This window comes from Manis pentadactyla, chromosome 19 (genome assembly GCF_030020395.1).
Source record: "Manis pentadactyla isolate mManPen7 chromosome 19, mManPen7.hap1, whole genome shotgun sequence".
Taxonomy (NCBI): Eukaryota; Metazoa; Chordata; class Mammalia; order Pholidota; family Manidae; genus Manis; species Manis pentadactyla.
Genome location: NC_080037.1, coordinates 1,104,471 through 1,128,748, shown reverse-complemented (window position 1 = coordinate 1,128,748; position 24,278 = coordinate 1,104,471). Strand labels below are relative to the sequence as shown.

Genomic DNA, 24,278 nt, shown 5'->3' with positions numbered 1-24,278 from the left:
AGTTGTAGGATGGGGAAAGCCCAAGCAGCAGGCTGTCCACGAGGTAGAGAAGGCCTTGGGGGTGCCTGACCAGGGTGGCTGTGTGTATAGAGTATGTAAGTTAGCTCATACAAACTGCATATAAAAATCAGAGAACTTGAATTGTAAACTATCCTAACTGTCCAAACAGATTTTCCTATTCTCCTTGGGAGAGTTTGGGACACAAAGATGTGACTAGCTGCTCACTGTCCTTTACCTGAAAAGGAGCTTTGAGGTGGTCTGGTTCTCCTTTAAATTCTGATCAGCAGGGCCCTCTGCCGTTCACTGGTGGAGCAAACTTAAAATTATTAAGTCTACAAGGCAGTGGTTTCAAAAGGTCAGAGTAAAACCACCAGATCTAATAGGCACTGTGCTGTTCAAGAAGGCACCTGCGTGTATTAAAGTGTCTTAGGTTCCTCGGGCCTCCCTGACAAATCACCACAGACTGGCTTAAAACGACGGAAATGCGCTCTCACGGTCTAAGGGTGGATGCCTGGAAATGTGCCGGCAGGACCGTGTTCTCGCGAAGGCTCTAGGGGAGAGTCGCCCAGTGCTCCTCCCTGGCCCCCAGTGTCAGCCGTGTCTTGGCCGCTGCCTCTCTGATCACGTGGTGTCCCTCCCGTGTCTTCATAGCACCTCGGACGACGCTGTCCTTTTGGGCCAGGGACAGGTCCTGCTCCACTGGTGACCTTTTGACCGGAGAGTCACATTCTGAGGTCCTGGGGGTTAGGACTGCAGCCTGCCTTTTTAGGGGACACGGCTCAACCCTTAACAGCCCTTAAAGTTGAGATTTATTCTCTATTCTTGAACGTGGTTTCAAAAAGAATATTGTATTAGACTTTTTAACATAGTAGTTTTTTAGTCCCCGCTGCTTGTATTTTTTTGCGAAGATAGGGAAATTTCTTTGTAAGGCTCTTAAATATGAATTTAATTACCAGTGTCATTCTCCTTTTGTTTATATGATACAGAAATTGGTATTCAGGAAATAAACATATACTTCTGTGTCTAGCTTATATTTAGGTTTATTGCCTGCTTCATTTAGATTTCATCAGTATTTTTCTTCTTTTATAAATAAAAAGGAAGAATGGTTGCTATTTGAAACATTGGTAGTGGTCTTCTTGCTTGTGTCCAGTCCCTTCTTTGTGATCAACTTTGTTTTAAACAGTTCAGTGAATCGAGATGGGGCAGTCTTTGTGTTGTATGCTTGCTTTGTGAAAATATCAAAATAAAAGCTCCATGTTTAATTAGTTTGCTATTTGGTAATGAGCTTTCAACCAAATCGTGTACAATTTCCTTCTGGATGAACAAGAAAAATTTAGAAACTGTGTAGTTTCTGTGGTGTAGAATTCATGTAATAAGTATTTCCTGAGTGTGTAGTCTGTGCCAGTGAAAATACTAGGAGCTAAGTTTAGTCACATATTCTGCCTTAAACTATAGTCTAGGTCGGGAGACAAATAAGCAGGTAATACAGTGTGGTCTTTGGAGAACTGGGTTGGCTCGTGGGAAGAAAAGTAGGAGCCCAAACATGAAGTCAGGGAGGGTTTCCTGTTGTTACGATACCTAATCGAATAAAGTTCCTTACTCAGTGTGTTAAAAGGTCAGTGTAGACTAGCTCTTTAATCAGTGTACTTTGAAACTTCCATAGCACCATATGAGACTTCGTTATTGTCAAAGAAAGAATTGTGACCTAACCTATTTCTGCTGAGGAAAATGGACTGTTTCCAAATATTTTTAATAAAGTTCAGAATGAAGGGTTGTATCCAGTTAGTGGATCATCCAATTCCATTTTGATTGGTTTAATTAAGGCTTTGCTGTGTTGGAAAGAAATCAAGCATGGTTAAGTAACATGGAAGTTCAGTTGTGTTATTTAATAGGAAATTATTCTCAGAGTTAAAGACAATGAAATACCTATTTGACTCAATTTTATGGTATTAATTTATTACAGCTCTTTGGGTTATAGTGTATGTCACACATTTGGGTAACATAGAAGCAGTGTCATTGAGCTAAGTCATCTGAGAGTCAGATACTGCTTCAACCGCACAAAGGCCTGAGTATACGCCCCGTGGTGGCCTTGTGACATTCCAGGGTCACGAGGTGGTTGCTGTAGGGCAGCGTTTCAGTCCAGCAGACTCCGTAGTCCTCCACCTCCCCAACGTACACAAGGCTGTCTTCGTTTTTCCCACTGTCTTACCAGTGTTCAAAGGTAACGCAGACTCAGAAAACCCTCAGACGTTACACAGACATCTAATGTGGAAAGTGAAGCCATACTTTCCTCTGTTAGAGACACAGGCAAGGCTTTGGTTTATTTGGGGGAGGGTAGGGAACAAATATCAAATAACATACTCAAAAACAATAACAGGATTATATGTAACTTGACTTTTTACTTAATTATTTTAGGGCATTCTGTGTCCATGAAGGTATACTCCCTGATTCTTTTTAATAGCTCTCTGCTTTTCCAGTTGATGAATATACCGTGCATTTATTTAATCATTCTCCAGTTGATGGATATTTGGTTCATTTACATTTCTGCTATATAAAGAATGTTGCATTGCACGCCTGGGCTAGTATATAGGATGTGCTTCCAAAAGTAGAACTCTCCTGTGTCAAGGAGTTTTAACACTTCAGCTTTTAATAATAATACGAAGAGTTTTTATGTTCCTACATATGGTAAAACAAAGCATTTATTACCTCAGTTCCTCCTCAGCTCTGGGATATTGTCAGTTATTTTAATCTTTGCTGATCAAATAGCTTTCTCTTTCCTCCCCTCTAAATAATTAGGCTTTAATTTGGATTTTCTCAGTATTTATTAGAAATGTGTATTTTCTGTGAACTGCCTTATACCTTCTATCATTCTTTTATTTGTTGTAAGATGTTTTTCTTTTGGCTGTCAATCCCCATATAGCAAAGAACAATAAGGTATTTAAATTTCTTTCACTTCCAGATCAACCAAGAATCATTACCTCTCAGTAATGCAGAGTTTAATTTTTTGGTGTTTCTCCATTGTCATTTGGCATTTGTGTTTCTCCTGACAATAAGTCAGCGAAGAGCTGTGTCTTTTTGGAAAATGTTTACCCTTAAGTGTTCATTAAGAGATCTTTTTAGAAAGTTCAGCTAGCTTCATAGTCTTTTATTCACTGTGCTTTCTTACTTTTTTGAAACAGGATAATGTTGATTACAGATTATTTCAGAAAACGCTCAAATTGTGTCGCTTCTTTGCCAACTCCCTTTTGCACTATACTAAGGTAAGGCTTATGTTTTATAATGTATAAAGGTGAAATCTACAATAAAATAGAAATTATCCTGTTTTTATCATTCTTGCCCAAAACAATCCTTTGAAATTACTTTGAAAATACTTCAGGAGTATATTTTGTAGATTTTTTTATTTACTGTTGTTAATGGTTAAATATTGAACATCTCTTAAATCCTTTAAGTTGCAACCACCATCATTACTATTCTTGTTCAGTTCTCCGAAAAAATTATTTTTAAGCATAAATATAAGTAAACTTATTTCTATGAGGACAAATCAATTTCCAGAAGATATAGTTTGTCTTCAAAAACTGTATTTCTGCCGTATTTGTGTATCGTGTTATTAAAGTTACATGTTTAGACCTTGGACCTGCCTGCCTGTTTGGGGACCATGAGGGTAGCAGTGACAGCTGAAGATACAGGAGTGAACAGATGATTGCCAAGCAGATTAGTCGGAGAGAAGAACAGAGTGCTAACAGCAGTCAGTCACCCAAGTATCATCAGTAACAGATCGGTGATTTAAGAAAAACAGCCCATGCTGGATTTGTTTCTGACCTGGTCTTCCTCCTCCGAGGGGGGAGAGGGGCCTCCAACGCCTGTTTGGAACGACGGCCCTTGGCAGACACACTGACTGTTAGCACACAGGGCTGCCCTACTAGGTGCTAGGCCCCTGTCAGTCCTGCTGGGCAGCTGCCCCTACCTGTGTCTGCTGCTCTGGCCGTGGGGCCCTGCACCCTTAGCGCTGGGTGGGTAGTATATCTGATACTGGCCTGGTATATAGGAGGCAAAATTGCCCCTAAGTAGCCATTTTCATGAATTCTTTTCTATCAGAGGACTTGAAAACTTTTAAAATTAATCATCAGCTTTTTTTCCCTTTGTCCTGTAACACAATAAAACTATTTATTTTACCCTCTAAGAGTTGGCCTACTTGTGAGGATGTACTGGAATCTCAGCCTTACTTGCTTTAGCTGTGTGACTAGATCAGGTTCTTGATATCTTGGCTTCAGTCTTGTGTTTTCTGAAATGGGGATGATAATGTAAGAGTTTTGAGAGGACTAAGGTTCCACGCAGCCCTGTACCTGAAGTCACGTGCATGTCTTCTGAGCAGTAGGTGCCCCGTAGAGGGCGGCAGCTAATGGTGGTGGTGAAGCTTAACAGTGGGGAATTTTAGGGGTGCAGCCCATCCTGCCATTCATTCTTATGTGAGAACCTTTTTCAGATGGGGCACATCCAGGGTCTTTTTCATTTTGCCTGCCTTTGTGAGAGAGTATGTATCAGAAAGCACATTATATATGAAGAATGAATAGAGTTGTTCTGTTTTTTAGGAATTTCTTCCTTTCCTTTCTGATTCCTGCTGTGCGTTGCACCAGCTTTATCTCCAGATACACAGGTAAGAGTGCCGGGTGATTGTTGGAATGTAGCAGAGCCATTTGAACCATGCAGAGTTTAAGTGTATATCATTTTTAAATAAAACCTCAGGTTGATTTTTCTTACTGTCTTACGAATTTATCTGTTTGCATTAAAATAATAAGAGATGGAAGCTTTTAAAGAATAGGTTGTATGTGCGTCTTACTCACCTTTGTATTCTGAACTAGGACCTTGTGCCATCACTTAGTATAAGAATACAAAGGTAAGTAATAAATTTTCTTCATGTTTTGGTAATGGTATATGGAGGCGAATGCCAAAGGCAGGAAGAAGAGGTTCTATTATTCACGTATATATTTGTATTGGCATATTGTTTTTTATCTTTGTTAATTTTTATTTTACTTCTGTGAGATTTGAGTAGTTAATTCCATCTCAGAAAAAATGGATTACTGACAAGTTTCATAGGGGCTGAGAGACACCAGAGACCAGTCGCCCCAGCAGAGCCGCCCTGACAGTGAACTGGGGCGTCAGCTCTCCTTCAGCACTGCTCTTCAGTCTCCCTGAATTCTTCATCTCTTTCTTCTTTACACTTCCTGCACCCTAGCACCTCCCCCGTTCCTCTCTGTCAGTTCCTAGAGCCTCTGTGAGTCCTGCCACCCTCCTGAGGCCTCTGCTCCCCTGTCCCCTGGAGGCGCCGCCCTCCCAAGCCCTGGGCTCCTCCCTCCCTTCCTCCATGCTGGGGTGGGGGGCCCTTCTCCAGCAGCTGCCCCTCTCCCTCCGCGTCCCCAGCCTTCCACCCCAGGCCTCTGCGGCTGCAGGCTGGCTGCTGCTCTTCCTGTCTTGAAGGAGCCCAGATGAAATCCCCCCACTCCAGGACCCCCCAGGTACCTTCCCGTGCCTCCGACCTGCTTACAGCAACGCCCCTGGGGGGAGGCCCTGCCGCTGCCTGCTTCCCCTGGAGCTCTTGCTCTTGGGCCTCTGGCCCGCCCCTCACTCACACTCTTGGGGGACTCCTCAGTGACCCCTATGTCACTGCATCCAGGGGTCGGCTTGGGCTTCATCGCAGGTGACCCTTCCTTTGGAGCTCTTTCTTCTGCTGGCCCCTAGGACCCCCTCTTTCTGTCCTTGGTGCTCCTTCCTAGCCTCCCCAGAGGCCCTGCCCGTCTCCCCAGGTTTAGCTTGGGTGCCCAGGCCTCCGGCCTCTTCTTTCTGTGGCCATCCAGTCCGAAGACTGAATTTCCTCTCTCCTTGAACGTCTGACCACAGTCAGGACCTCTGCGCTTACGTGACCCAAATGGAACTCCTGACTCCAGCCGTTCTGTGCCCCCTCGGCTTCCGTGGAGCCTGCCCCTCCTTCCTCTTCAGGGTATGCGGCCGCTGCGTCGTGCGGGTCCATCAGGCCACAGACTGCCATCCCCATCATCTCTGACATTTTCTCATGCTCTCATACTCACGTCCAGTCCATTAGCAAGTCGTCATTGTTCCCTTCAGTGTCAATGCAGGTAGTGTCTGTGTGTACAGAATCCAGCCAGTTCTCAGCTCTAGAACCCCGCCCTCTGACCCTACCCTCTGTTACTTTCTTACCTGGGCTTGGGCAGGGAGCGTCCTACCCACTCGGCCTCCTGCCTCCTTTACTCTAGTCTGCCCTCCATGCAGTTGTCAAAGTGAGTGATAAAACATAAATTAGATCCTGTGATTCTCTGCACAGATCATCAAGTGACTCAGTATCAAACATTGCATAGAATCAAGTAGAAATTCAGTAGATATTCTGTCCATCTTACCCTGTTTTATTTTCTCTCCTCAGCACCTAACTTCTGCTCTGTTAGGGATGTACTTGCACACTTGTTAGCTGCCCCCTTCATTGAATTTAGACTTTCTAAATGCAGTGACCCTGAGTATGTTTCCTGCTTTGTCACTGGCCCTGGGACTGCAGCAGGTCACACAGGCGTTCAAGTGCATCATCGGGCTACAACCAGTGCTCGCTGTGTCACTCGAGAGCTTAGCAGTGAAATTCTCTGGAGTTTGATTACGTATAATTTAATTCTATGTGTGTGTCTTTCACCTTACTTACAATTTAATCCTCATGACAATTCTGAATCAACATCACAGATGAAGAGACTGAGGTTCAGGGTGGTCAGGTGAAAGAACCAGTTATGTCACTACTAAGTGACAGGCTGTGCTTTTTCATCACATGACAGAGGCCTGTGTTTACACTAAATGCATCCTTTCAAATAATGTTTCCCCTGCTGGACGGGGTTTCACGTGCACCTGCCATCTTCGCCACAGATGACATAACGTGGCAGAAACCCCGCACTTGTGTCTTCCTCTGCAGAGGTGTGGCCTGAACGTTCACGCTGGCTCCTGAGATGTTTCCAGAAGTCTTTGCCTCTCCCTTCAGTGTTAGTGTGCACTGTGGTTCTTGTACAGCTCTTAGGTTTTGCTTCTGAGAAACTGAGCAATAATTCATAATAAATTCAGCTTTCTGCCTATTTAAAACAACTTTTAATGGAAATAAGCAAGCCAGAAATTACTGAAAATAACTTTTTATTTGTGATGTTTTTACATCTTATTTAAGTCTTACGTAAAGATTCAGGTTTTTACAGTATATTTTTAAATACACTACTGTCAAAGTGGTATTAATGCATCAAAACAATACCAAAGGTTTCTGTAAGGTGATAAACTTAATTTTACAGAATTATAACCTTGTTATTTTATTTTGATCACAGGTCTTTATACAATTGTCGTACCAGTTCAGTACATTGAATTTTGTTCATAAGATGCATGCTGGTTTTTTTGTGTGTGTTTTCACTGCTGGAAGAACATGAGTTTGCAGCTGTCAGGTCTGCCTAGAGTTAGAAGGTAGCCCTTAGTGGGTGAAATCGTTCCCCTCCCTCCCCAGCAAGCTCCCTCCAAGCCTGTATGCTGCCAGGATTCCGGACCCCCAGCAGGAAGAAATAGCAGCTGCTTTCCTGGTGACGCTGGACCTCCTCATCAGTCAGCTCCTCACATTCCAACCTTTTGTGCAAGTGGTTTTGGACAGTAAATTAGGTAAAATTCTGAATCATCATTTGTTAACTATAACATGTTAGAGAAAGGGTTGTTTGCCCTTACATAGTTATGCTTGTAAAATTTGATTTAAAATTCCTTCTACTTTGTTTTCTTAGAACATGTATTTCATTTAAAAATTATGCATCTAATTTCTTTAGGTATAACAATCAGATTTCAGCAGGCAGTACCTATATGGGGGATGTTTTTACCAGTTTATAGTAACTTACTGTGCTTTTATGGTCTGTAAGAGCTCCCATGTGAACGGCAGCTTCCACAGTGTCTCCTGCTGGTTGTCATCCTGGAGAAGCTGCCCTCCCAGCCGGAGGGTGTGCAGGCCCTGTGGTGCACCGAAGGCCAGCGCTCAGGAGCCTCAGCCAGGTGGGCACGTGCTGTCCTTTATCCCAGCCCTGACCCCGGCCCTAGCTCTAGCCCTAGCTCTAGTCCGTAACCCTAACCCTGTTTCTTCTGATAGCGAAATTAAATTTTTTGTCATGTCAGATACTCCAGCGAATAGTTACTGTATAGACCTCATATATATTGTTCTGTAAAAAATTCATAAATGTTAAATGTATATAAATCTATAACAGATTCTAACAGTTTTGTTCATTGTTCTAGAAGGTGTTGCCCGGTAGTCGGTGTTGCAAACATTGAGTGTAGTAGAGCAGACATAGCTGGTGACATTTAGAAATGAGTGATAAACAGAACGCTGGGTACCATACGGCTGCCTCCTGGGAGAGCTCGCTTGTACCCAGCCTTCCTGCCAGTGCCAGGCTGTAGGTCTCCTCCAGGGGCTGTGCTGGTATATCACCCTCCCCTTTAGCCTGTTGTGTGTACCACCACCGGGTTAGGCTTCCAGGAGCCCAGCCCTGAGCTTCCTGTTCTCCTGCTGGGAAACCAAGCATAATGTCAGAATCCCTCGGCCGTGCACGAAGCCTCTCCCGTCTGTCTGTGCCGTCCACACTGCCCCTCGTCCTCCCACTCACTTCTGCACACACACCGTGCTTGTCCGATCGGCTGTGCAGGTCATTTTACTCATGCTTTGTCGCCTTTTCCTACTTGAGTTTTGCCTATTTTTAATTTGTTACTTAAGTCCTTTCACCCTTAACTGAAGATTTCTTAAACCATTTCAACCTTAAAATGACTCAGCCCTGCTGAACTTATATAATAGGTGTTTTCTGTTTTATGTATGCTGTCTAATCTAGCTACTTAAATGTGAAGTTGTTTGACGAATTTTGTTTTTGTATAGTTCAGCGCTGTGATAAACTTTTGATAAATAATGAAAAGAGTACAGGAAAAGTCTCCTTTACGGGATTTCTCTGACAGTGATGCAGTCCTGTATATTGGAAACTGTTGTGAATACGTCCTGTCGGGACGTTTGCTGAGATGACCCTCTGCCTGTCGTCCTGCTGTGTGGTGCCAGCGCTGACGGTGTCGGCTGTGTGCACTCCCTTCCCTGCAGGCTCTCCCTCCTCGGCGCTGTTTTCTTCAGTTTCGAGCAGTGTTCTGCCGAGCTCTCCCTGCCCGTCCGTCTCCAGGGAGCGCAGGGCCGGGGGCGAGCCACCCTCTACCAGCACGTCTGTGTTCGTCTGTGCGCCTTCATTGCTTCCGCCCACCCCTCCCTGTTCCCTCAGCTGGTAAGTGCGCTCGCTGGGCGGGGCTGAGAGCGTCACACTTCCCTGGAAATTGTGACTCATACAGGACGAAGTGTGGGGATAGTTGGCGTGTATTCTTTTTGAATGTCCTTCTCAGCTTGCATATTTTACCCTGTAATTCACTTGTGTTTTCAGAAGTGGTAGTCCTAGAGCCCTGTAGTATTCACATGTGATATTTAGTTAAAATATTTGAGAAGACATTTTGGGTGGGAAGGTACGGAAAGTTTCATAAAGAAAATAAGTAAATAGTGATATGTAGTACCAAGCCTAGGTTTTAGGCATAATGTAATTTTTTTAATGGAATTGGATTAGGCATTGAGAAAATTCTAGGAAAAGAAGGACCAGTACCACTTAAGAGAGACAATGGTTAGTGTCCCGCACATACTAATGCTGTATTTGAATAGTTTCAGGCAGAAACAGAAGCACAGTTGTACATTATATATATACTGTTGTAAAGGTTTCAGGCCCTTAAATTACCTGTGGACTCTGTTGACTCAGTCATGTTTGAAGCCACTTTCGAATCTCCATAGCCCAGCACCATGCCTGGCACACAGTAGGTGCTCAGTGAGTGTAGAGGGAGTCGCAGCACAGGCCCCTTCAGGTGCCGGGAGGGGAGCTCTGCTGCCGAGGCCCGGCTGGTGGGGGTTGTGCCCTTGGTCCTCGCTGTCTGGCCTCTCCTCCAGGACGCTGCCCTGCTGGATGCGGTGCTCAGCACGCACATGATCACCTCTCTGCTCGCCATGGACGCCTGGTGTTTCCTCGCCCGGTACGTGCCCTCACTTTTCTGAGTTCTGGGTTGATTTACAGTAGTGACCGGCAGCAGATCATTTTATACTTGCGAGTTCATAGAGCAGTTCTGTCTGGATAGCCCGTAGTAGCCCCGGGCTGGTTTGGCGTCACGCTGCAGCTTGGAGTGGGGCTTGTGCTCTTCATTCCCTTCTTTGGTTCACAGCGTGGGGACTCTCACTCGGGCCGTTCTGAGTCGCGATGGCCCTTGGCCGTGGGGATCACTGCAGCTCAGGATATCGGGTGCTCTGTGGGGGCCTTTCCTTGCTGTTCTGGGTAATCGTATAATCAGCTGTGTACCATCTCTCCTCTTCATGCCTCAGGTATGGGACAGCGGAGCTCTGTGCCCACCACGTCACCGTAGTGGCTCACCTGGTGAGTGGAGTCTCAGGACCTGTGACACTTGCTCTGCATGCAGGGCCTTTGGAAGAAGGAGGCAGAGCAGGGCACACCTGGGAGATTGTATCCCATTTTCAGAATTTTACAGAGTTCCACTAATTGACTGGGAAAGAAAGACTAAGTTAATTGAGAATAAGTTTAAAATTTGGTGGAAAATAGAAAATCAGAGTTGGAATGTCGACCAGGCTCTCCCCTCCCCGTCAGTGAGGGACTAAATGTGATGGTCCTTTTGGGAAATTTGGGGAAATAGTGATGCTTTGTGAATAGCACAGAGAGAAAACTGTTTTTAGTGTAGTGAGGATTTCTTTTCATCTTTTCACTGGTGACCTTTTTGTACTTTTAAATCCTAAGACACTAGATGTGTCCCAAACAGGATGGCCGTCCTGTTGTTCTGTGTCCCTGGCCTTGGGTGAAGATCCGGAGTGGGTCCTGGGGTCCCTGGTTTCCTTTGGCTGATCTTTTGTGAGTCCTGCAGCCTGAATCCAGCGCTGCAGAGGAACCCGAACAGCTGCTGTCTCCACGGCTCGCAGTCTGGGACACTCACCACTTTGCTCACCCTCACACATCTTGCTCGAAACATAAAGAGTGACTTTTATGTTGTGTGTATTATGTCTCCTTCAAATAAAAGCTTTCCTTTAAATGAAAGCTTTTCTAGTACATTATGACAGGAATTGACTTCTAGAAAACCAAGCTTAGAAGATTTTCATGAAGTTCTTATCTAAGAGTTAGGTCCACCTCTGCGCAGTTGTTCTTAGGTTGTAAAAAGTTCCACAAATTGAGTAGGAGGATGAACATGTCAGGCTACCAAAATGGTGATTAGGAACAGAAACTCCAAAATGTTGTCTTTAAATGTGAAATTTTTTTCTCATTATGAAGGTAGACATGGAAGAAAAACACTTTTTAAAGGCTCCAAATTATAAGTTAATATCACCCGTGACTTTCCGGGAAGCGCTGCTCCTGTTCTGGCATCTCGAGGTTTAGTAAAGCTGTGGTGTTAAGTTGGGAAACCTCTTCTCCCGTCTCTCCCAGATAAAGTCTTGCCCTGGAGAGTGTCACCAGCTCACCAGCCTGTCGGTGCTATTGAGGCGGCTCCTCTTTCTCATGGCCCCCCCACAGCAGGTAAGGGCCGCCTTGTGTCCCTGTCTGAGTGGCTGCTGAGATTTGCACTCAGACTCTTTTGAAGGCTTTTCCCCCATTTATTCTACCCTTAAATGTTGAAATGATCGGAGCATAAATTTTCAGGATGTCAATTGCTTATTGCTTTTAGATAGGCTTAGGTTAGGTGATACAAAGAAAAGCCACGGCTGCACAGTAGTTACAGTGGAAAAACAGCTGTTGTTCAGGAGGTGTGGTAGGAAGAGGTCTCGGTGCAGAGCCCGCCCGGCTCTGGTGGGAGCACTGAGCAGGGGGAGTGTGTGGTCAGGAGCGAGGTGCAGGTCGGTGGGTGTGAGTGACGGCAGGGCACCCGCAGGGGGAGGGGTCTCGGGGCCGACCAGGGCGGCCAGATGCCAGGCTTGGTGAGGGTGCTTTATAGGTCGACTTAGTGGGATTCCTGGTCAGATGGGTGATGCAGGCACTAAAGGACGGGCACACACCCCAGGGTGGAGGTCTCTGGAGAAGACGGCTCAGAAGAGCCTAAGTTTAACTGGGAGAGCTTTCCTCAAGCTGTCTGCTGCGAAGTGCCGGTGGTCATTCCCACGCTGACCCCAGAGGGCCTCTCTCCTGTTTCCTGGACATGTCAGATCCTCGGCACAGTGACCCTACTCCCTTGCCCCTTCTAAATTATTTTAAAGACCTGGAATATTGTTTATGTTCTTATGTCTTTTTTTTTTTGGCAGGTATTTGAGCTTTAGGGATAATTGAAAGCATGAGCCATGGTGATCTGCTGCTTTGAGGAGATGCCCCTGCCACGGTGGGGGTGTTCCTCCAGTTAAGGCCCTGTGTGGCTCAGAGTGGCCACTCGGGCCAGCCCCTGATGCTGGCAGCTGCCGTGTGGGGACGCAGGTGCCTGGCCCTTACCCGTGCGTCTAAGTGAGGCTCAGTAATTGGGCTGTTGACACTGTAAGATCCCCACAGACTGACTGGCTCTGGCCTGGAAGCTACTGGGTGGGTGAAGGGGTTACAGGCCTTGTCTGGATCCTGGCTTCCTGTGGCCGTGGGTAGGTCGTCCTTCCAGAATCTCAGGTTCCTGTTCACAGAGGGGCAGCCACATGTAACTATTTTTAAAGTTTTGTCGTAATTTTGGCTCAGAGGTAATGTGTGCAGCCCCCAGCGCAGTGCTGGGCTGGTGGGGCGCTCAGGGAGGCCGGGAGTTCCTCCGGCTGGGGTGTGTGCCCTGTGTCTGTGTGCGCTTCCTGCCCCACAGCTGGCCAGGCACCAGAGGAGCTCCAGCATCCCTGAGCCTCTGCCTGGCAGGCGCCTCTGGGGCCCCCACAGCAGTGCCTCCGTCAGCCCTGCAGGGCACCGCCTGCCCGGGGCTCCTGGCGGCCTGGTGCCCTCTGCTCCCTGCCGCAGGCCCCGTGCTTCCCCGTGCACGTTCTTCACGGCCCACGGGGTGAGCAGGAGCAGGAGGGCCCGGGAGCCTCAGTTTTCTCAGTTACAGGTCAGGAATAAAGCTGCCTGTCCCGGGCGGTTGGATTCTAACCTTAGAACAACAGCTCAGAATGGATCGGGCCCCAGTGAGGTCTGGGAGCTTCGTTCTGACCAGGCTGACCCCGGCTTGTGGTCAGTGACCTCAGGCACTTGTCAGGTTTCCAAGTCCTTCCCCGTAATTGGGGCCATCAGATACCGAAGTCTTTTCACTTTCTCCTTTTTACCAAACACCGATTTCCTGCTCTTGTCAGGTTACTTCCCTTGAGGCTGCCGGCATGTGACCCCCTGTTCCAAGGGCCCTTGGGAGAGTCAGCTGACCCTGCCACGGGCGTGCTGACCCTTGGCTGCACCCCTGTGCTGGAGAGTCGCACAAGCTCGCTGTACCGTACTCAGCTCTTCCTCCTACCTAGGACGTGACCCCCTCCCCCAAGGGAGGGGCGAGGGACAGTTTTGAGTTTAGCCCTGTGGGAGAGGCAGTGCTGTGTCCACTTTACAGAATAGGCAGCGAAGTTCAGGAACACTGAGGACTTCTCCAGATTCACGTGGAGCACACGGCAGAGCTGGGACTTGCCCAGTCTGTCCTGCTTCGGGATCTGAGCTCTTGTGCTGTGTAGGTGTCACTCGGCTGTTGACCACAGGAAGTCCGCTTTTCCTGTATGTATGTAGAAAGCTCGCTCAGAAGGTAATTAATAGTGTTTTATTGCATAAAATGAAAACTTGGAAACCATTGCCCTGTATCATGATATCTTAAGGCCCATATAATCTAATACAAGTTACAAATTTATAAAAATACACGTGATAGAAGCGGGTATGTGATGCATGGCAAGGCCGAGGCACAGAGCAGGCTTGGCCGGGTGTCGAGGACTCGGAAGATGCACCTGAGGAGGGGAGATTGCACAGGGCAGGGATAAGGAGCGGCTAGAGAAGAGGCGGTGTAGACGCGTGGGCTGGGGGAGGCCGGGGTGGGCCACTGGCCTGCATGGAAGACCATCTTCAGATGGTGCAGTAAGAAGGCAGGCTTTTGTCAGCGATGCAGTGTCAACGGGTGACCAGTTATCCCACGTGGTGGTGTTTCACCTGAACGTGTCTGATGATTTGGGGGAAGCGGCAGTGTACAGGGAGGTGGGGATGCGTGTACTCCTCGTGTGGAGCGGTTAGTGGATATCCTGCCCTTTCCTCCCGTAACTGTTAATAGTGTCTGTTTCCTGGAGACAGGCCCGCGTGCAGGAGCTGCTGGGGGCCTGGGCACCCCTTTTCTGAGCACGCTGACAGCTGTGTGCCTGTTACTGTGTACAGCAGAAATCACTACAATGCATTTTAAGCTTGCTGGTGTGGTTTTTCTTCCCTTCTCAATTTGAGGGAAGTCATAATTCTGTGAAAATTACTCCCTTATACTTCACTTCTTGTGAACTTGACAGGACTTTCAAACTGTTGAGACCAGGGTTCTTGAATTCAAAGGAGTAAATAAATAAATAAATGAGTCTTTCTGTGTAACAAATTTTGGCTTTTAAAAGTTGTCTGAGTGTTATGACAAGAGTTTTGGGAACGGAGCAAGTCCTTCCACACACACGATGTATTATAAAGAAAGGTCAGGTCAAACCAATGTTTCTAGCTGGTATGACTCACTTAGCTTTGCTGACACACTTCGCTTCCGTGAATAAAGCGTTTACTACAGCGGCCACGCAGCTTATCAGCTGGTCAGAAGGTCACGTGATTGCTCCTTTGTTTTGACAGCTAAATATTTTTTAGCAAACGATTCAAATTTAAGTATAGTATATAACATAGGGAAGTTTCTCTGTTAAATTTAATAAAGTGGTTTTTTTTTAATATAGGCAGTTTTCATTCAACAAGCAGATTTTGGATATTATAAATTGAATAACTCTACTCCTTAAGAATTATATTAATATTCTTCCTAGTTGGATTGTACTTTATTTGGTAATTAAGTACACCAACGTTTTTACTGTTTTCCCACCACAAGCTAATTTAACATTTTAACTGTTTCTTTTAGAACTTTTTCATTTTTGTCTGGTCTGTAGTTGCCTTTTTAACAGAACCACTGTTTTGTGCTGACATAGCTGGCCCTCTGCCCTGCCATGCCAGTGGCGACCGGGCCCGCCGAGCACAGCTGGTGCGGCCGTCGCCAGCGGCTGGCCCGGTGGGAGCCGGAAGGGCGGCCTGGCCCTGCGCGCTCGCGGCTGCACTCGGCCGCGGTGACAGCCACAGGCCGGCCAAAGTGGTTGTGCTGGTGTCTGTACAACATGATGTGTACACGGATTCCCGGGAAAATAATGGACTTGCTGGACGGGCATGTGGAGCAGCAGCTCTGCCTAGTGGCGTCACCATGAGTGAAACGCTCTCACGTCCCCTGGTGCAGTCACGCACGTGCCACGTGAGCTCTTCACTTGGGTCACAGTGCGACACGAGAAATGCCCGTGTTCAGCTGTGTGCCCCGGGCCTGGCACCTTGTGCTGGTACTGGCCCTAAGAATGCCAGGGATGGAAGCTGACCCGTGGCTCTTGCGCCCTGCTCTGCAGGCCAGCTTGTCATTCTTGCTGCCCCAACATTCATTCCAGGTGGAGTTTCTCCAGAACTTCTCCCCAAGAGTGGCAGCAAATCTGCCGCTGTGGCAGTGTGTCTCCTTCCAGGCGTTTCCCGCTGAACTCAGGGGACGGGCTGCGCGCGAGGTCTGCAGAGCGGGTGCCGACCAGGGCCGGGAGTGGCTGAGCGGCCCCCGCCGTCTGGGAGAGCTTGCGGGCCTGGTAAGGTGATGCTTCTCACGGGCGGGGTCCGTTTGGTAGGTGTTTGCTGAGCGCTGGTCTAGGTACTGGGGACGCATCTGTGCCCTCACACTGGGGCCTGGTGAGAGCGCACATGGCTGCCTTGTAGAAAGGTCTGCCAGAAACTTGCCATCACCCTGAGTAAGTCACATAGGGGCAGGAGGTCTGCGGCTCAGGATGCACTGAAACAGCGTCAGGCATGTTATGAATACTTTATTCCTAGTATTTTTACTGCCTTGTGTCTGGATAGGCAGACGTGAGTCTTCTATTTGACAAAACACAGCCCCCATTCTATAGAAACCTCCTTTGAACCTTTCCATACCTTTCTATTGAAAATGCTCCCTCTCAAAATACTGGAATAAGGAAAATTCACCTATAAGGAGTAAAAAATATATGATTTTTAAAAACTGAATGTAGTACCTGTTGAATTTCCCATTTACTGCACATTTGTTCTTTCATTTATGCAGCAGACGTTTTGAGTGCCTTACGGCCAGGCTCTCTTCTGGGCGTTGGGGGTACGTCAGGTAGCAAAGCACACGGTTCCCACTCTTGTGGACTTAGGTTTGAGCTCTGCTGTGGGCAGTAAAGTAATAAATGGATAGATCAGTTTGTGGTAAGCAGAGCAGAATTGAGTAAGGATGGGGTCAGGGCATGGAAGGGGCTGGGGGCCTAGGTACAATTTAAACTATGAAGCTTAGGGTTTCTTCAGGGCTCTGTTGCCATAGAGGGTAAAATGTTCTGCTCTGTCATGTAATGGCACTTGGCCAGAGTCCAGGCAGTGTAAAACAGCTGCATACATACATGTCTGAAGGAAATGTGCCTTTATTAGATACCTAGTTAGGAGTAGTTCAGGTTTTGCATTGATTGTGTACTGATTTCTGGAGTAGAGACAGAAGGTCTTTGTGTTAGGTAAAATAAAAGCACCTATTTTCTAAAGTTGAATAACTCTCTGCTCTAAGACCAAAACTTAAGTGTGGTGATTTAATATATTTACTTGTAGAAAGAAGTAAATCTTAAATAAAAAGCTGTAATTACATTAAGTTAAGTGTGGTTGTTAAAGTAAAATGGATTAAAGGCATTCTCATACAGCCTTCACTTCACTCCCACCACACCTCAGCCAACCGCGCTCCTGGCCTGAGACATTTGATACACAGATAAGAGTGAATCCAGAAAAGATTGCAGTTTCAAATACTGGATAGTGTAACCCTTAAGTAGTGTATTTGCTTATTGAATTCAGTGTTGCTGAGGAATTTTAAAATTACTTAAAAAACAACAATAAATATAGTTTTAAGAGATTCTAGGTGTATGATATGAAAAAAATAGAATATTTAGTTGATAATTATAAATTAGCTTGACTACTGACATTTACATCAAACCTATTTATTAAAATACTGTTTCCATTAAAAGGAAACGTTTGTTTTTTTAGGAAAATGATAAGCCAGTGTTTCTGTGTGTAAGGAAAATAAGTTTTAATAAAATACACTTGTATTAAAACAATAGCTGAATGGGTCTTAGGAATGCAGTTGTACATGGGTTTTTATGAAGAGTTACAAATAACCCATAAGCCCTAGCTGGTCAGGTTCCTGCTCCATCAGACTGGCATCTGACTGGGCTCCTTGCCCGTCTCCCCGCAGAACACGCTGCTGTCCGCCTTGCTCGCCGTGTGCGCCTCTGCCGGTGACGCTCTGGACAGCGCGCAGCATGCCGCAGTGGTGGACGTCGGGAGCCGGCTCTGGGCGCTTCTGGACGTTAAACTGGTGAGGAGGGCAGCGGGTTGTCTCCCAGAAGAACAGGTGAACTGCTGCAGGAGAGCAGGGTGAAGCTCCTGTGGAGCGAGGTGTATTTAATGTCTTTGGCTGCTTGGCAGAACTTGTGGCTAGAAATTCAAATATTACTGGTAACTTTTCAGCCCTTTGTTTTCTGGAGTGTGATGAAGTTACATTGTGAAACTAAACCTAGGAAAACGGCCACCACAGTCTAGCTGTTCCGTGACCAGCCGGACCCTGCCTCGCCCCTCAGGTGGTTAAGTCTGTTCTGTGACGTAGGTTCTTCAGCGACGCCTTGGGCCGTGCAGCGCCCGCTGGCATAAAGGCGGGAGGGGCAGGTGACTGGGTGGGGCTGACGGTTGTCCTCCTCCCCAGTAAGGCCAATATCCAGGTGCTCACTGGCTGGAGCTAGAGTGTGTGCCCCCTGCAGGTGCCCTTGAACACTGGGAGGGCACAGGCGCCAGTCCCGGTGCCGTCAAAAATCCATGTGTAACTTGACTCTCAAAACTTAACTGCTCTTGACTGGAAGCCTCACCAGTAACATAAACAGGTGATTCACACATTTTACGTATGTATGATATTCTGTGTTCTTCCAGCAGAGAAGCTAGGGAAAATGTTTCAAAATGTCACAAACCTCCAAAAAACTCTTCCAGTATTTATTGGAAAAACCTGCATGAAAGTGGACCCATACAGTTCAAACCTATGTTCTTCAAGGGTCAGCTGTAGTTTAAAAGTGACATTTAGTTCAAAATCCAAATACATTTGTTTTGACTAAATGAAATAAGCAAGTGCCCTTTGCTTGCCCAGCCAGTGGAAACTGAGGGCGACACTGCCGCTTGGGGGACGTGATAGGGACGGCTTGGCGATCCCGTTTCATCGTCAGTTCGTTGTGCTCAGACTCCCCGCTGCCGTGCCCCCCGACAGCCCTTGCCGGGCGTCTGCAGGTGGGAGCTCGTAGGGACGTCAGGAGCAGCAGTTAGCAGACAAGTGAAATTGTAGGACAACCAGGAGATAAGGTTTTCGGCTCCAGCAAAAGTCCTTGGATTCCCATCCGAGTCAGATCCAGACCTGAATCATGGCTCTGCTTTTTTGTGGCCGTGTGATCATTACTTGACCTCCCTGCCCCTGTCCCTCAGTGTAAAGTGGGGGTCCTGGTGTGCACCTCACCTTGGCGTTGGTAAGTGCTCACTACAAGGTTGCTGGTCTCATGTAATTCAGAATTTTCACCAGAATTTTTGTTTCTTATTTAAGGTAACAAGTCAACCTTACGTTCAGCAGACACTCAGCCTTCTGTGTCCACTGCTGGGATTTTTCATTCAAACTCTAGATCCTCAGCTGATCAGCCAGGTAAGAGAAGTGAGCAGTTGTTTCCTGCGGGCTTTGGGGAGCCATTTGGACATGGACGCTGTCCCAGAGGCAGGCCTGCCCAAGTGTGCTGACCGCCCACTGGTCCCGTCGCTGAGCTGCCCATAAACACGGCCGGCGTGTGCGTGCAGGCGCCACCTCGTTTTCTCTCTCCTCTCCCAGACCCAGACCGCTAGTGTCCTGGGCTGCGGGCGCAGCTGCGTCTGCCCCCAGCCTCGTTTCTGTCAGCTGCCCAGGAAGAGGCCTGCGGCGGGGCTGAGCTGCGCCAGTGCTGCCTCAGCAGCCGTGGCCGCGGGCTGTACGCAGCCTGGACTCTGCCGCCCTCACGTTCCTCTGGAGACGTGAAGTGACTGAGCAGCAGCACCGCGGAGCTGCCCCTTCCGGCCCCAGTGTGCGCAGCCTGACCGGAGCAGCAGGGTCACAGCCGGGGGGTCTTTGGAGTGCTGCCTGGATGTGCCCCGGTTTTGGAGGCTTAAAGCTGATGGAGAGAGAAAATTGGAAAAGGCCTTCATCTCATCTGAAGCAATTTAGCAGCTTTGAGCGGGTCCGTTCTGGACAGAATTGATCGCCAAATTCAAAGTGGTTTAAGCTTAGTTGTATAAGAAGCAAAACGGTCACGGGGTGAACCGAGCGCGCCCTGCTTGGGTGGGAGGGGGACGCCCGCACACGGTTCTGTGCATGGTGGGAAGAGGCTCGAGGGACGCCCGGGTTCAGTGACCCTGGGGAGGGGTTGGGTGCGTGAAGATCTCAGCAGTGCCAGATTTACAAAAGGTGCGTGTTGTTACGTAGGTTGTGATACAGATGACTAAATCACAAATGAGGAGTACAGTAAATCGACTAAAATTTTGATTCTGAAGGTTCTAATAATTTTGAAAAATTAAATACGGGTAATTTTTATGTGATTGTACCCACCTTTAAAAAACCCAGATGTAAAATTTCAAGTAAGTGAATTGTTTATTTAGGCATTGCTTCCTTTATGGAAGATTCAGTGATTGGCAAACTGCCCTCCTGTTTTCAGCACGAGAGCAAAGAGTGATTTTTACATTTTTAAAGGCTTATAAAAACAAAACAATGTGTGGCAAGGAGCGTGTTGCCTGCAAAGCCTGGAGTATTTGCCATCCGGCCCCCGACAGAAAAGTCTGACAGCCCATGCTTTAAATAGTGAACTTCTCTCACTAGACTTTAAACCACAACGTAATTCCTAAAGACTTGGAAGAAGAGCACCTGGTATAGTTTTTAGGAACCTCCTTCCCCTAATCCGTACTTGGCCGGTTGCCGGAACACTAAGAACTGACTGTGTCATTTGGTTGTTCTCAGATTCTGCTTGGGAGGTTCGGGTTCTGCTCGCCCTCCCCCACCCCCTGCCCCCATCAGAACCTTAGTTCATGGCTCTGCCGAGTGTGGGTGCTCAGTGCTGACTGTCCCCTGGCCCCCGCCCCCAGGGGGTCGCCTTGCAGGCCTCTCTGCTGCAGCGGGAGCCCCCCGACCACGTCTGCTTGGCGGTGCTGGAATTCGTGGCTTCTCTGGGGAGACTCTTCATGCCTCAAGCTTTCCAGGTGGTTCTCTCAGTTCTTGTTCATGTGTTAACGCAGTCGCCGTAAGAATTGCTGAGGAATTTTTCAGCTTTTAATTTCTTGAATTCTGTGGATTGCGGACAGTGAAGGTTGGGCAGGGCCAGAGGAGGGATACAGTTTGTGAAGAGCAGGGCGACTTTGTCGAAGTGGAACTCATCCTAGAGACACGCTGGTGGCCGTGGCCTGCGGCTCTCGTCCCAGGGGCTGCAGCCCCGTCCCCGAGGAGGCGCGCGGGTGTGTCCTTGGGGACGGTGTTCAGTGGGGACGGCGGGCAGTCGACTGCAGGTGCTCTCTGGGTCTTATATCCACGGGAGGAGGCCTGGTCAAGACAGTACGTCTGAAAATACCACCAAGTAAGTATGGCTGACAATTAATAAAATTGCGCTGCAAAGGCCTGGCAGTGCCTCCTACTGAATTTTAAGTCACTTCACAGCACAAGGGGATCATCCTCCCAAACTGAGTTTTGCTTTCTTACTGTGGTTGAAATCCAGCAATTCTGGATAGTTGGGAGACTGTGAGAAGAGCTCATTGATAACCTTCTCACGTAACTGGAGCAAAAGCACAGGGGACGTGCCCTCAATGCGTGTTGATTACATCTTTGAAGTGACGGGCGGCGCCTCCCTTGTCTGTGGGCGGTAGGGCCCGTCGGTTTCGTCACGTGAGGTCGGGTGTAGCCATTGGCAGCTTCCCTCCCGCTCTCTGGGCAGTGTCTGAAGGCACCCGCGCGTGAGCTGGGTCAGTGTAAGTGGGTTCCAGTCCTGCGTTCACGGCTGCAGACCCCATGGGCCCAGAGCCTGCGGACAGTGTTGCACTAGAAATTGCTTCATATACTTGCAGGAATATGTATGTTCCCAGGAGTGAAATTAGTACCTGAATAAACTTTGTGATTTACCAGCATTGACACCCATGTGATGAGATTGATAAGACGTAATTCATTAAAGAAAACATTACTGAGATCTTGCTGTATGTTACTCACTGTTTTAATCACGGGATTTAATAATGAAAAAACGAATAATTATTTGCTCTCGGCCTGTTGGGAGGCAACAGACCAAGAAGGTGGTGTGACACCTGTAAGCACATTAAAGCGAGGAAGGGGGAGGGCGAATGTGGGGCCGGCTCTTCATGGGGTGTTGGCTTTGGTGCCCTTACCGAGGTGCCCTGTGAGCAAAGCCCACCCCTGAAGCTGAGGAGCAGCTTGATCTCTGAGCAGGGGACGCGGGAGGTGCGACGGCCGAGGCGGGGGCTGGCGGGGGGCCAGGGGGAGCTCTCGGGCTGGGAAGCTCTCAGGAGCTGAGCTGAGGAGTGGCGTGACCTGGCATCCCAGGGTGCTCGCTCAGACAGCCCTGGGACCCCGGGGGTAGGAACACTGAGCGACCTGAGGTTTTCCTCTCCGTTAAGGTTTGGTTCTCATTTTAGGACGAAGTTCTGCCCAGTCTGTCTGCTGTCTTTGCCCTCTTGCTGGTGGGCAGGAGCTGGCTGCTGGAGCAGCACGCCCTGGAGGCGTTCATGCAGTTCGCCGAGGTAACAGGCCCCTCTGCCACCACCCTGCACGGCTTCTCAGCACCTCAGGGATTCCGGGAACACCCGGCGGCCTGCTCGGTGCCTGTCATACGACTCTCTGCCGGAGGGGCCATTACTCATCACCTGTTCTACAGGATTTAAAAATGAGGCAGAGAAATGAATGACTTCCCTAAGGTCCTACTTAGGACATGCGTTCAGCCCAGGTCTAACGGAGGCACTGTCTACCACACAGTATCTTTGGGTTGAATAATCCATTTCACCTCAAACTCTCAGGGGCTCTCCGGAGCAGTGAACCCAGGGGGTTACTGCTGAACACAGGCCTGTTGGTGAGGTTGCACAAAGGTGCGGGCCTGCTGCGGGTTGTGCTGTGTGGTCACAGAGAGGATGGCTGTGCGGGAGGAATGTAGGCTGGGCATCTAGACCTGGGCAGGGGCTGGACTACCCTGCGGTACCTGAGAGAACGGGCTTACCGTCTCCTGAGTGTTTTCCTTTAAAATGCATTTTGATTTAGGTAGCCTTCAAAACTCATGTATTTCTCTTTGCGATTAGTCTCAATCTTTTAACAGGGAACAAATCAGGAAGAGATAGTTCCGCAGTGTCTCAGTTCTGAAGAGACCAAGAACAAAGTTGTATCCTTTCTGGAAAAGGTATTTACATAGTAACGTCACATATTTTGTTCTTTATCTTTTTCTGAAATTGTGCAGTCGTAAGCAAGTCAATAGCTGAAGTTTTTCAGTATTTAGCACAGGGGAGACTCGTCAGTAAGCAGTCGGAACACATCACAGGTCACAGAAGCACAGCAGCCCAAGCGCCTCCGACTAGCTGGGGCACTAGCCCCGCCAGTTCACAGTGAGGCGGCTGATGAGGGCCTGCCGCTAGTCGTGGCGGGGTCACACACCGAGGGGGCTCGTGGCCACGGCTGTAGTGTGGACAGACTCGGGCACGGCTTTCCTGCACCGAGGGAGGCCCAGAGCTCCTCCCGACAGACGCTTCACAGTGAGAAGTGAGACGCGTGCCACCGGAGCGTCTGTGAGCTTGGAGCGTGTGCAGAGACGTGAGGCGGAGAGCGCCGGGGAGCGAGTCGGGCCTGTGAACGGACTCTGTCTTACTTGTGCGCCCACGCTGTCCCTTTCCAGATAGTCATAGGTCGTGTGTACACACTGCAGCTTTTCTGTAGGGAGGGCAACACCGTAGGGTAACCACCCCATCACACGGAGAGCACACTCCGGGTGGGTGGGTCTAGCTCGCTGCCAGAACAGTCAGCTCAGCCCTTCCGCACGCCGGCCTTCCCGTTTTCTGCCTGTTACAGCGTTTGATTCTGAAGGGTGCTGGTGCACCGCTGCCCACCTCGTTTTCTTGGTGTCCTGCAGGCCGGGTTTGTAGAGGAGACGGCAGCTGCCCGAGTAGAGCGTGTGAAGCAGGAGAAAGGTGTTTTCTTGGGACCCTTTGCTAACAGCGCTGCTGCAGAGGAAGCAAAGGGCTCATCTTCACAGGTAGGGACTGCTTTTCCGCACGGGTCAAGCTTGAGTAGGAAACTGCCTCACATGGGCACCAGACCTGCCAGGTGCACTAGGACGTGCACAACTCCTGTCACACGGTAGCTGCTCTTTTAAAAAGATCACATTTCTTCCTAAAAAGTTACCAACACATAGAACAGAGGTTGGACTACCGAACAACAGGGTTTGAAACAGCAGACTGAATGTCCTCTTTCCGTGGAAGTCGGCTGCTGGCAGTACCTTGGGGAAGCCGTGTGTTGGCCCGGGGCTGCTGTCGGAGCAGCCTGGGCACGTTTGGCCATGTCTGGAAGTCATATCCACCTGCTAAAGGCAGAACTCTGACAGCACTGAGGATGTTAATACTGTTCTGAGCCCTGACAGATCATGACTCCAAATAGCCTATGAACAGTGTTGTGGAGAGTTTTGGTTGCAGCTCTTAGAACAGGTGTCTTGGCCCCAACCCCACCCCGTCCTGGGCAGAGGCATCCAAGCATGGCTCTCTGCAGCTGCAAGGCACGTTTAAACACGGTCACTGGAAGTCACGGGGCGAGGCAGCACTTGTGGTCCTGCGCTGAGGCAGGTGTGGCCAAGTCACGTGCTTTTCTAAACAACAGCCAGGGCAGGAAACCTGTACTTTAGTCTGAAAGGGGAGAACTTCCATCATTTGGGGAAG

At 48.5% G+C, this 24,278-nt stretch overlaps 1 protein-coding gene across 8 annotated transcripts in view; it reads left to right on the top strand.

Moving 5' to 3' along the window:
• FIRRM (FIGNL1 interacting regulator of recombination and mitosis) overlaps window positions 1–24,278 on the top strand; it is a 36,892-nt gene that overhangs the window by 12,252 nt on the left and 362 nt on the right. For 2 of the 8 annotated variants that reach the window (XM_036900751.2, XM_057494974.1), the window contains 15 exons: window positions 3,180–3,260; window positions 4,590–4,654; window positions 7,529–7,677; window positions 7,926–8,055; window positions 9,137–9,311; window positions 10,013–10,095; window positions 10,439–10,490; window positions 11,544–11,633; window positions 15,680–15,865; window positions 17,518–17,640; window positions 18,901–18,996; window positions 20,457–20,570; window positions 22,005–22,109; window positions 22,676–22,756; window positions 23,480–23,602. In XM_036900751.2, coding sequence (XP_036756646.2) covers window positions 3,180–3,260; window positions 4,590–4,654; window positions 7,529–7,677; window positions 7,926–8,055; window positions 9,137–9,311; window positions 10,013–10,095; window positions 10,439–10,490; window positions 11,544–11,633; window positions 15,680–15,865; window positions 17,518–17,640; window positions 18,901–18,996; window positions 20,457–20,570; window positions 22,005–22,109; window positions 22,676–22,756; window positions 23,480–23,602 — 1,653 coding nt within the window. Of the gene's footprint in view, window positions 1–3,179; window positions 3,261–4,589; window positions 4,655–7,528; window positions 7,678–7,925; window positions 8,056–9,136; window positions 9,312–10,012; window positions 10,096–10,438; window positions 10,491–11,543; window positions 11,634–15,679; window positions 15,871–17,517; window positions 17,646–18,900; window positions 18,997–19,176; window positions 20,571–22,004; window positions 22,110–22,675; window positions 22,757–23,479; window positions 23,603–24,278 lie in introns of those variants that run through there. The other 6 variants (XM_057494972.1, XR_008994906.1, XR_008994905.1 and 3 more) reach the window with 6 other exon arrangements.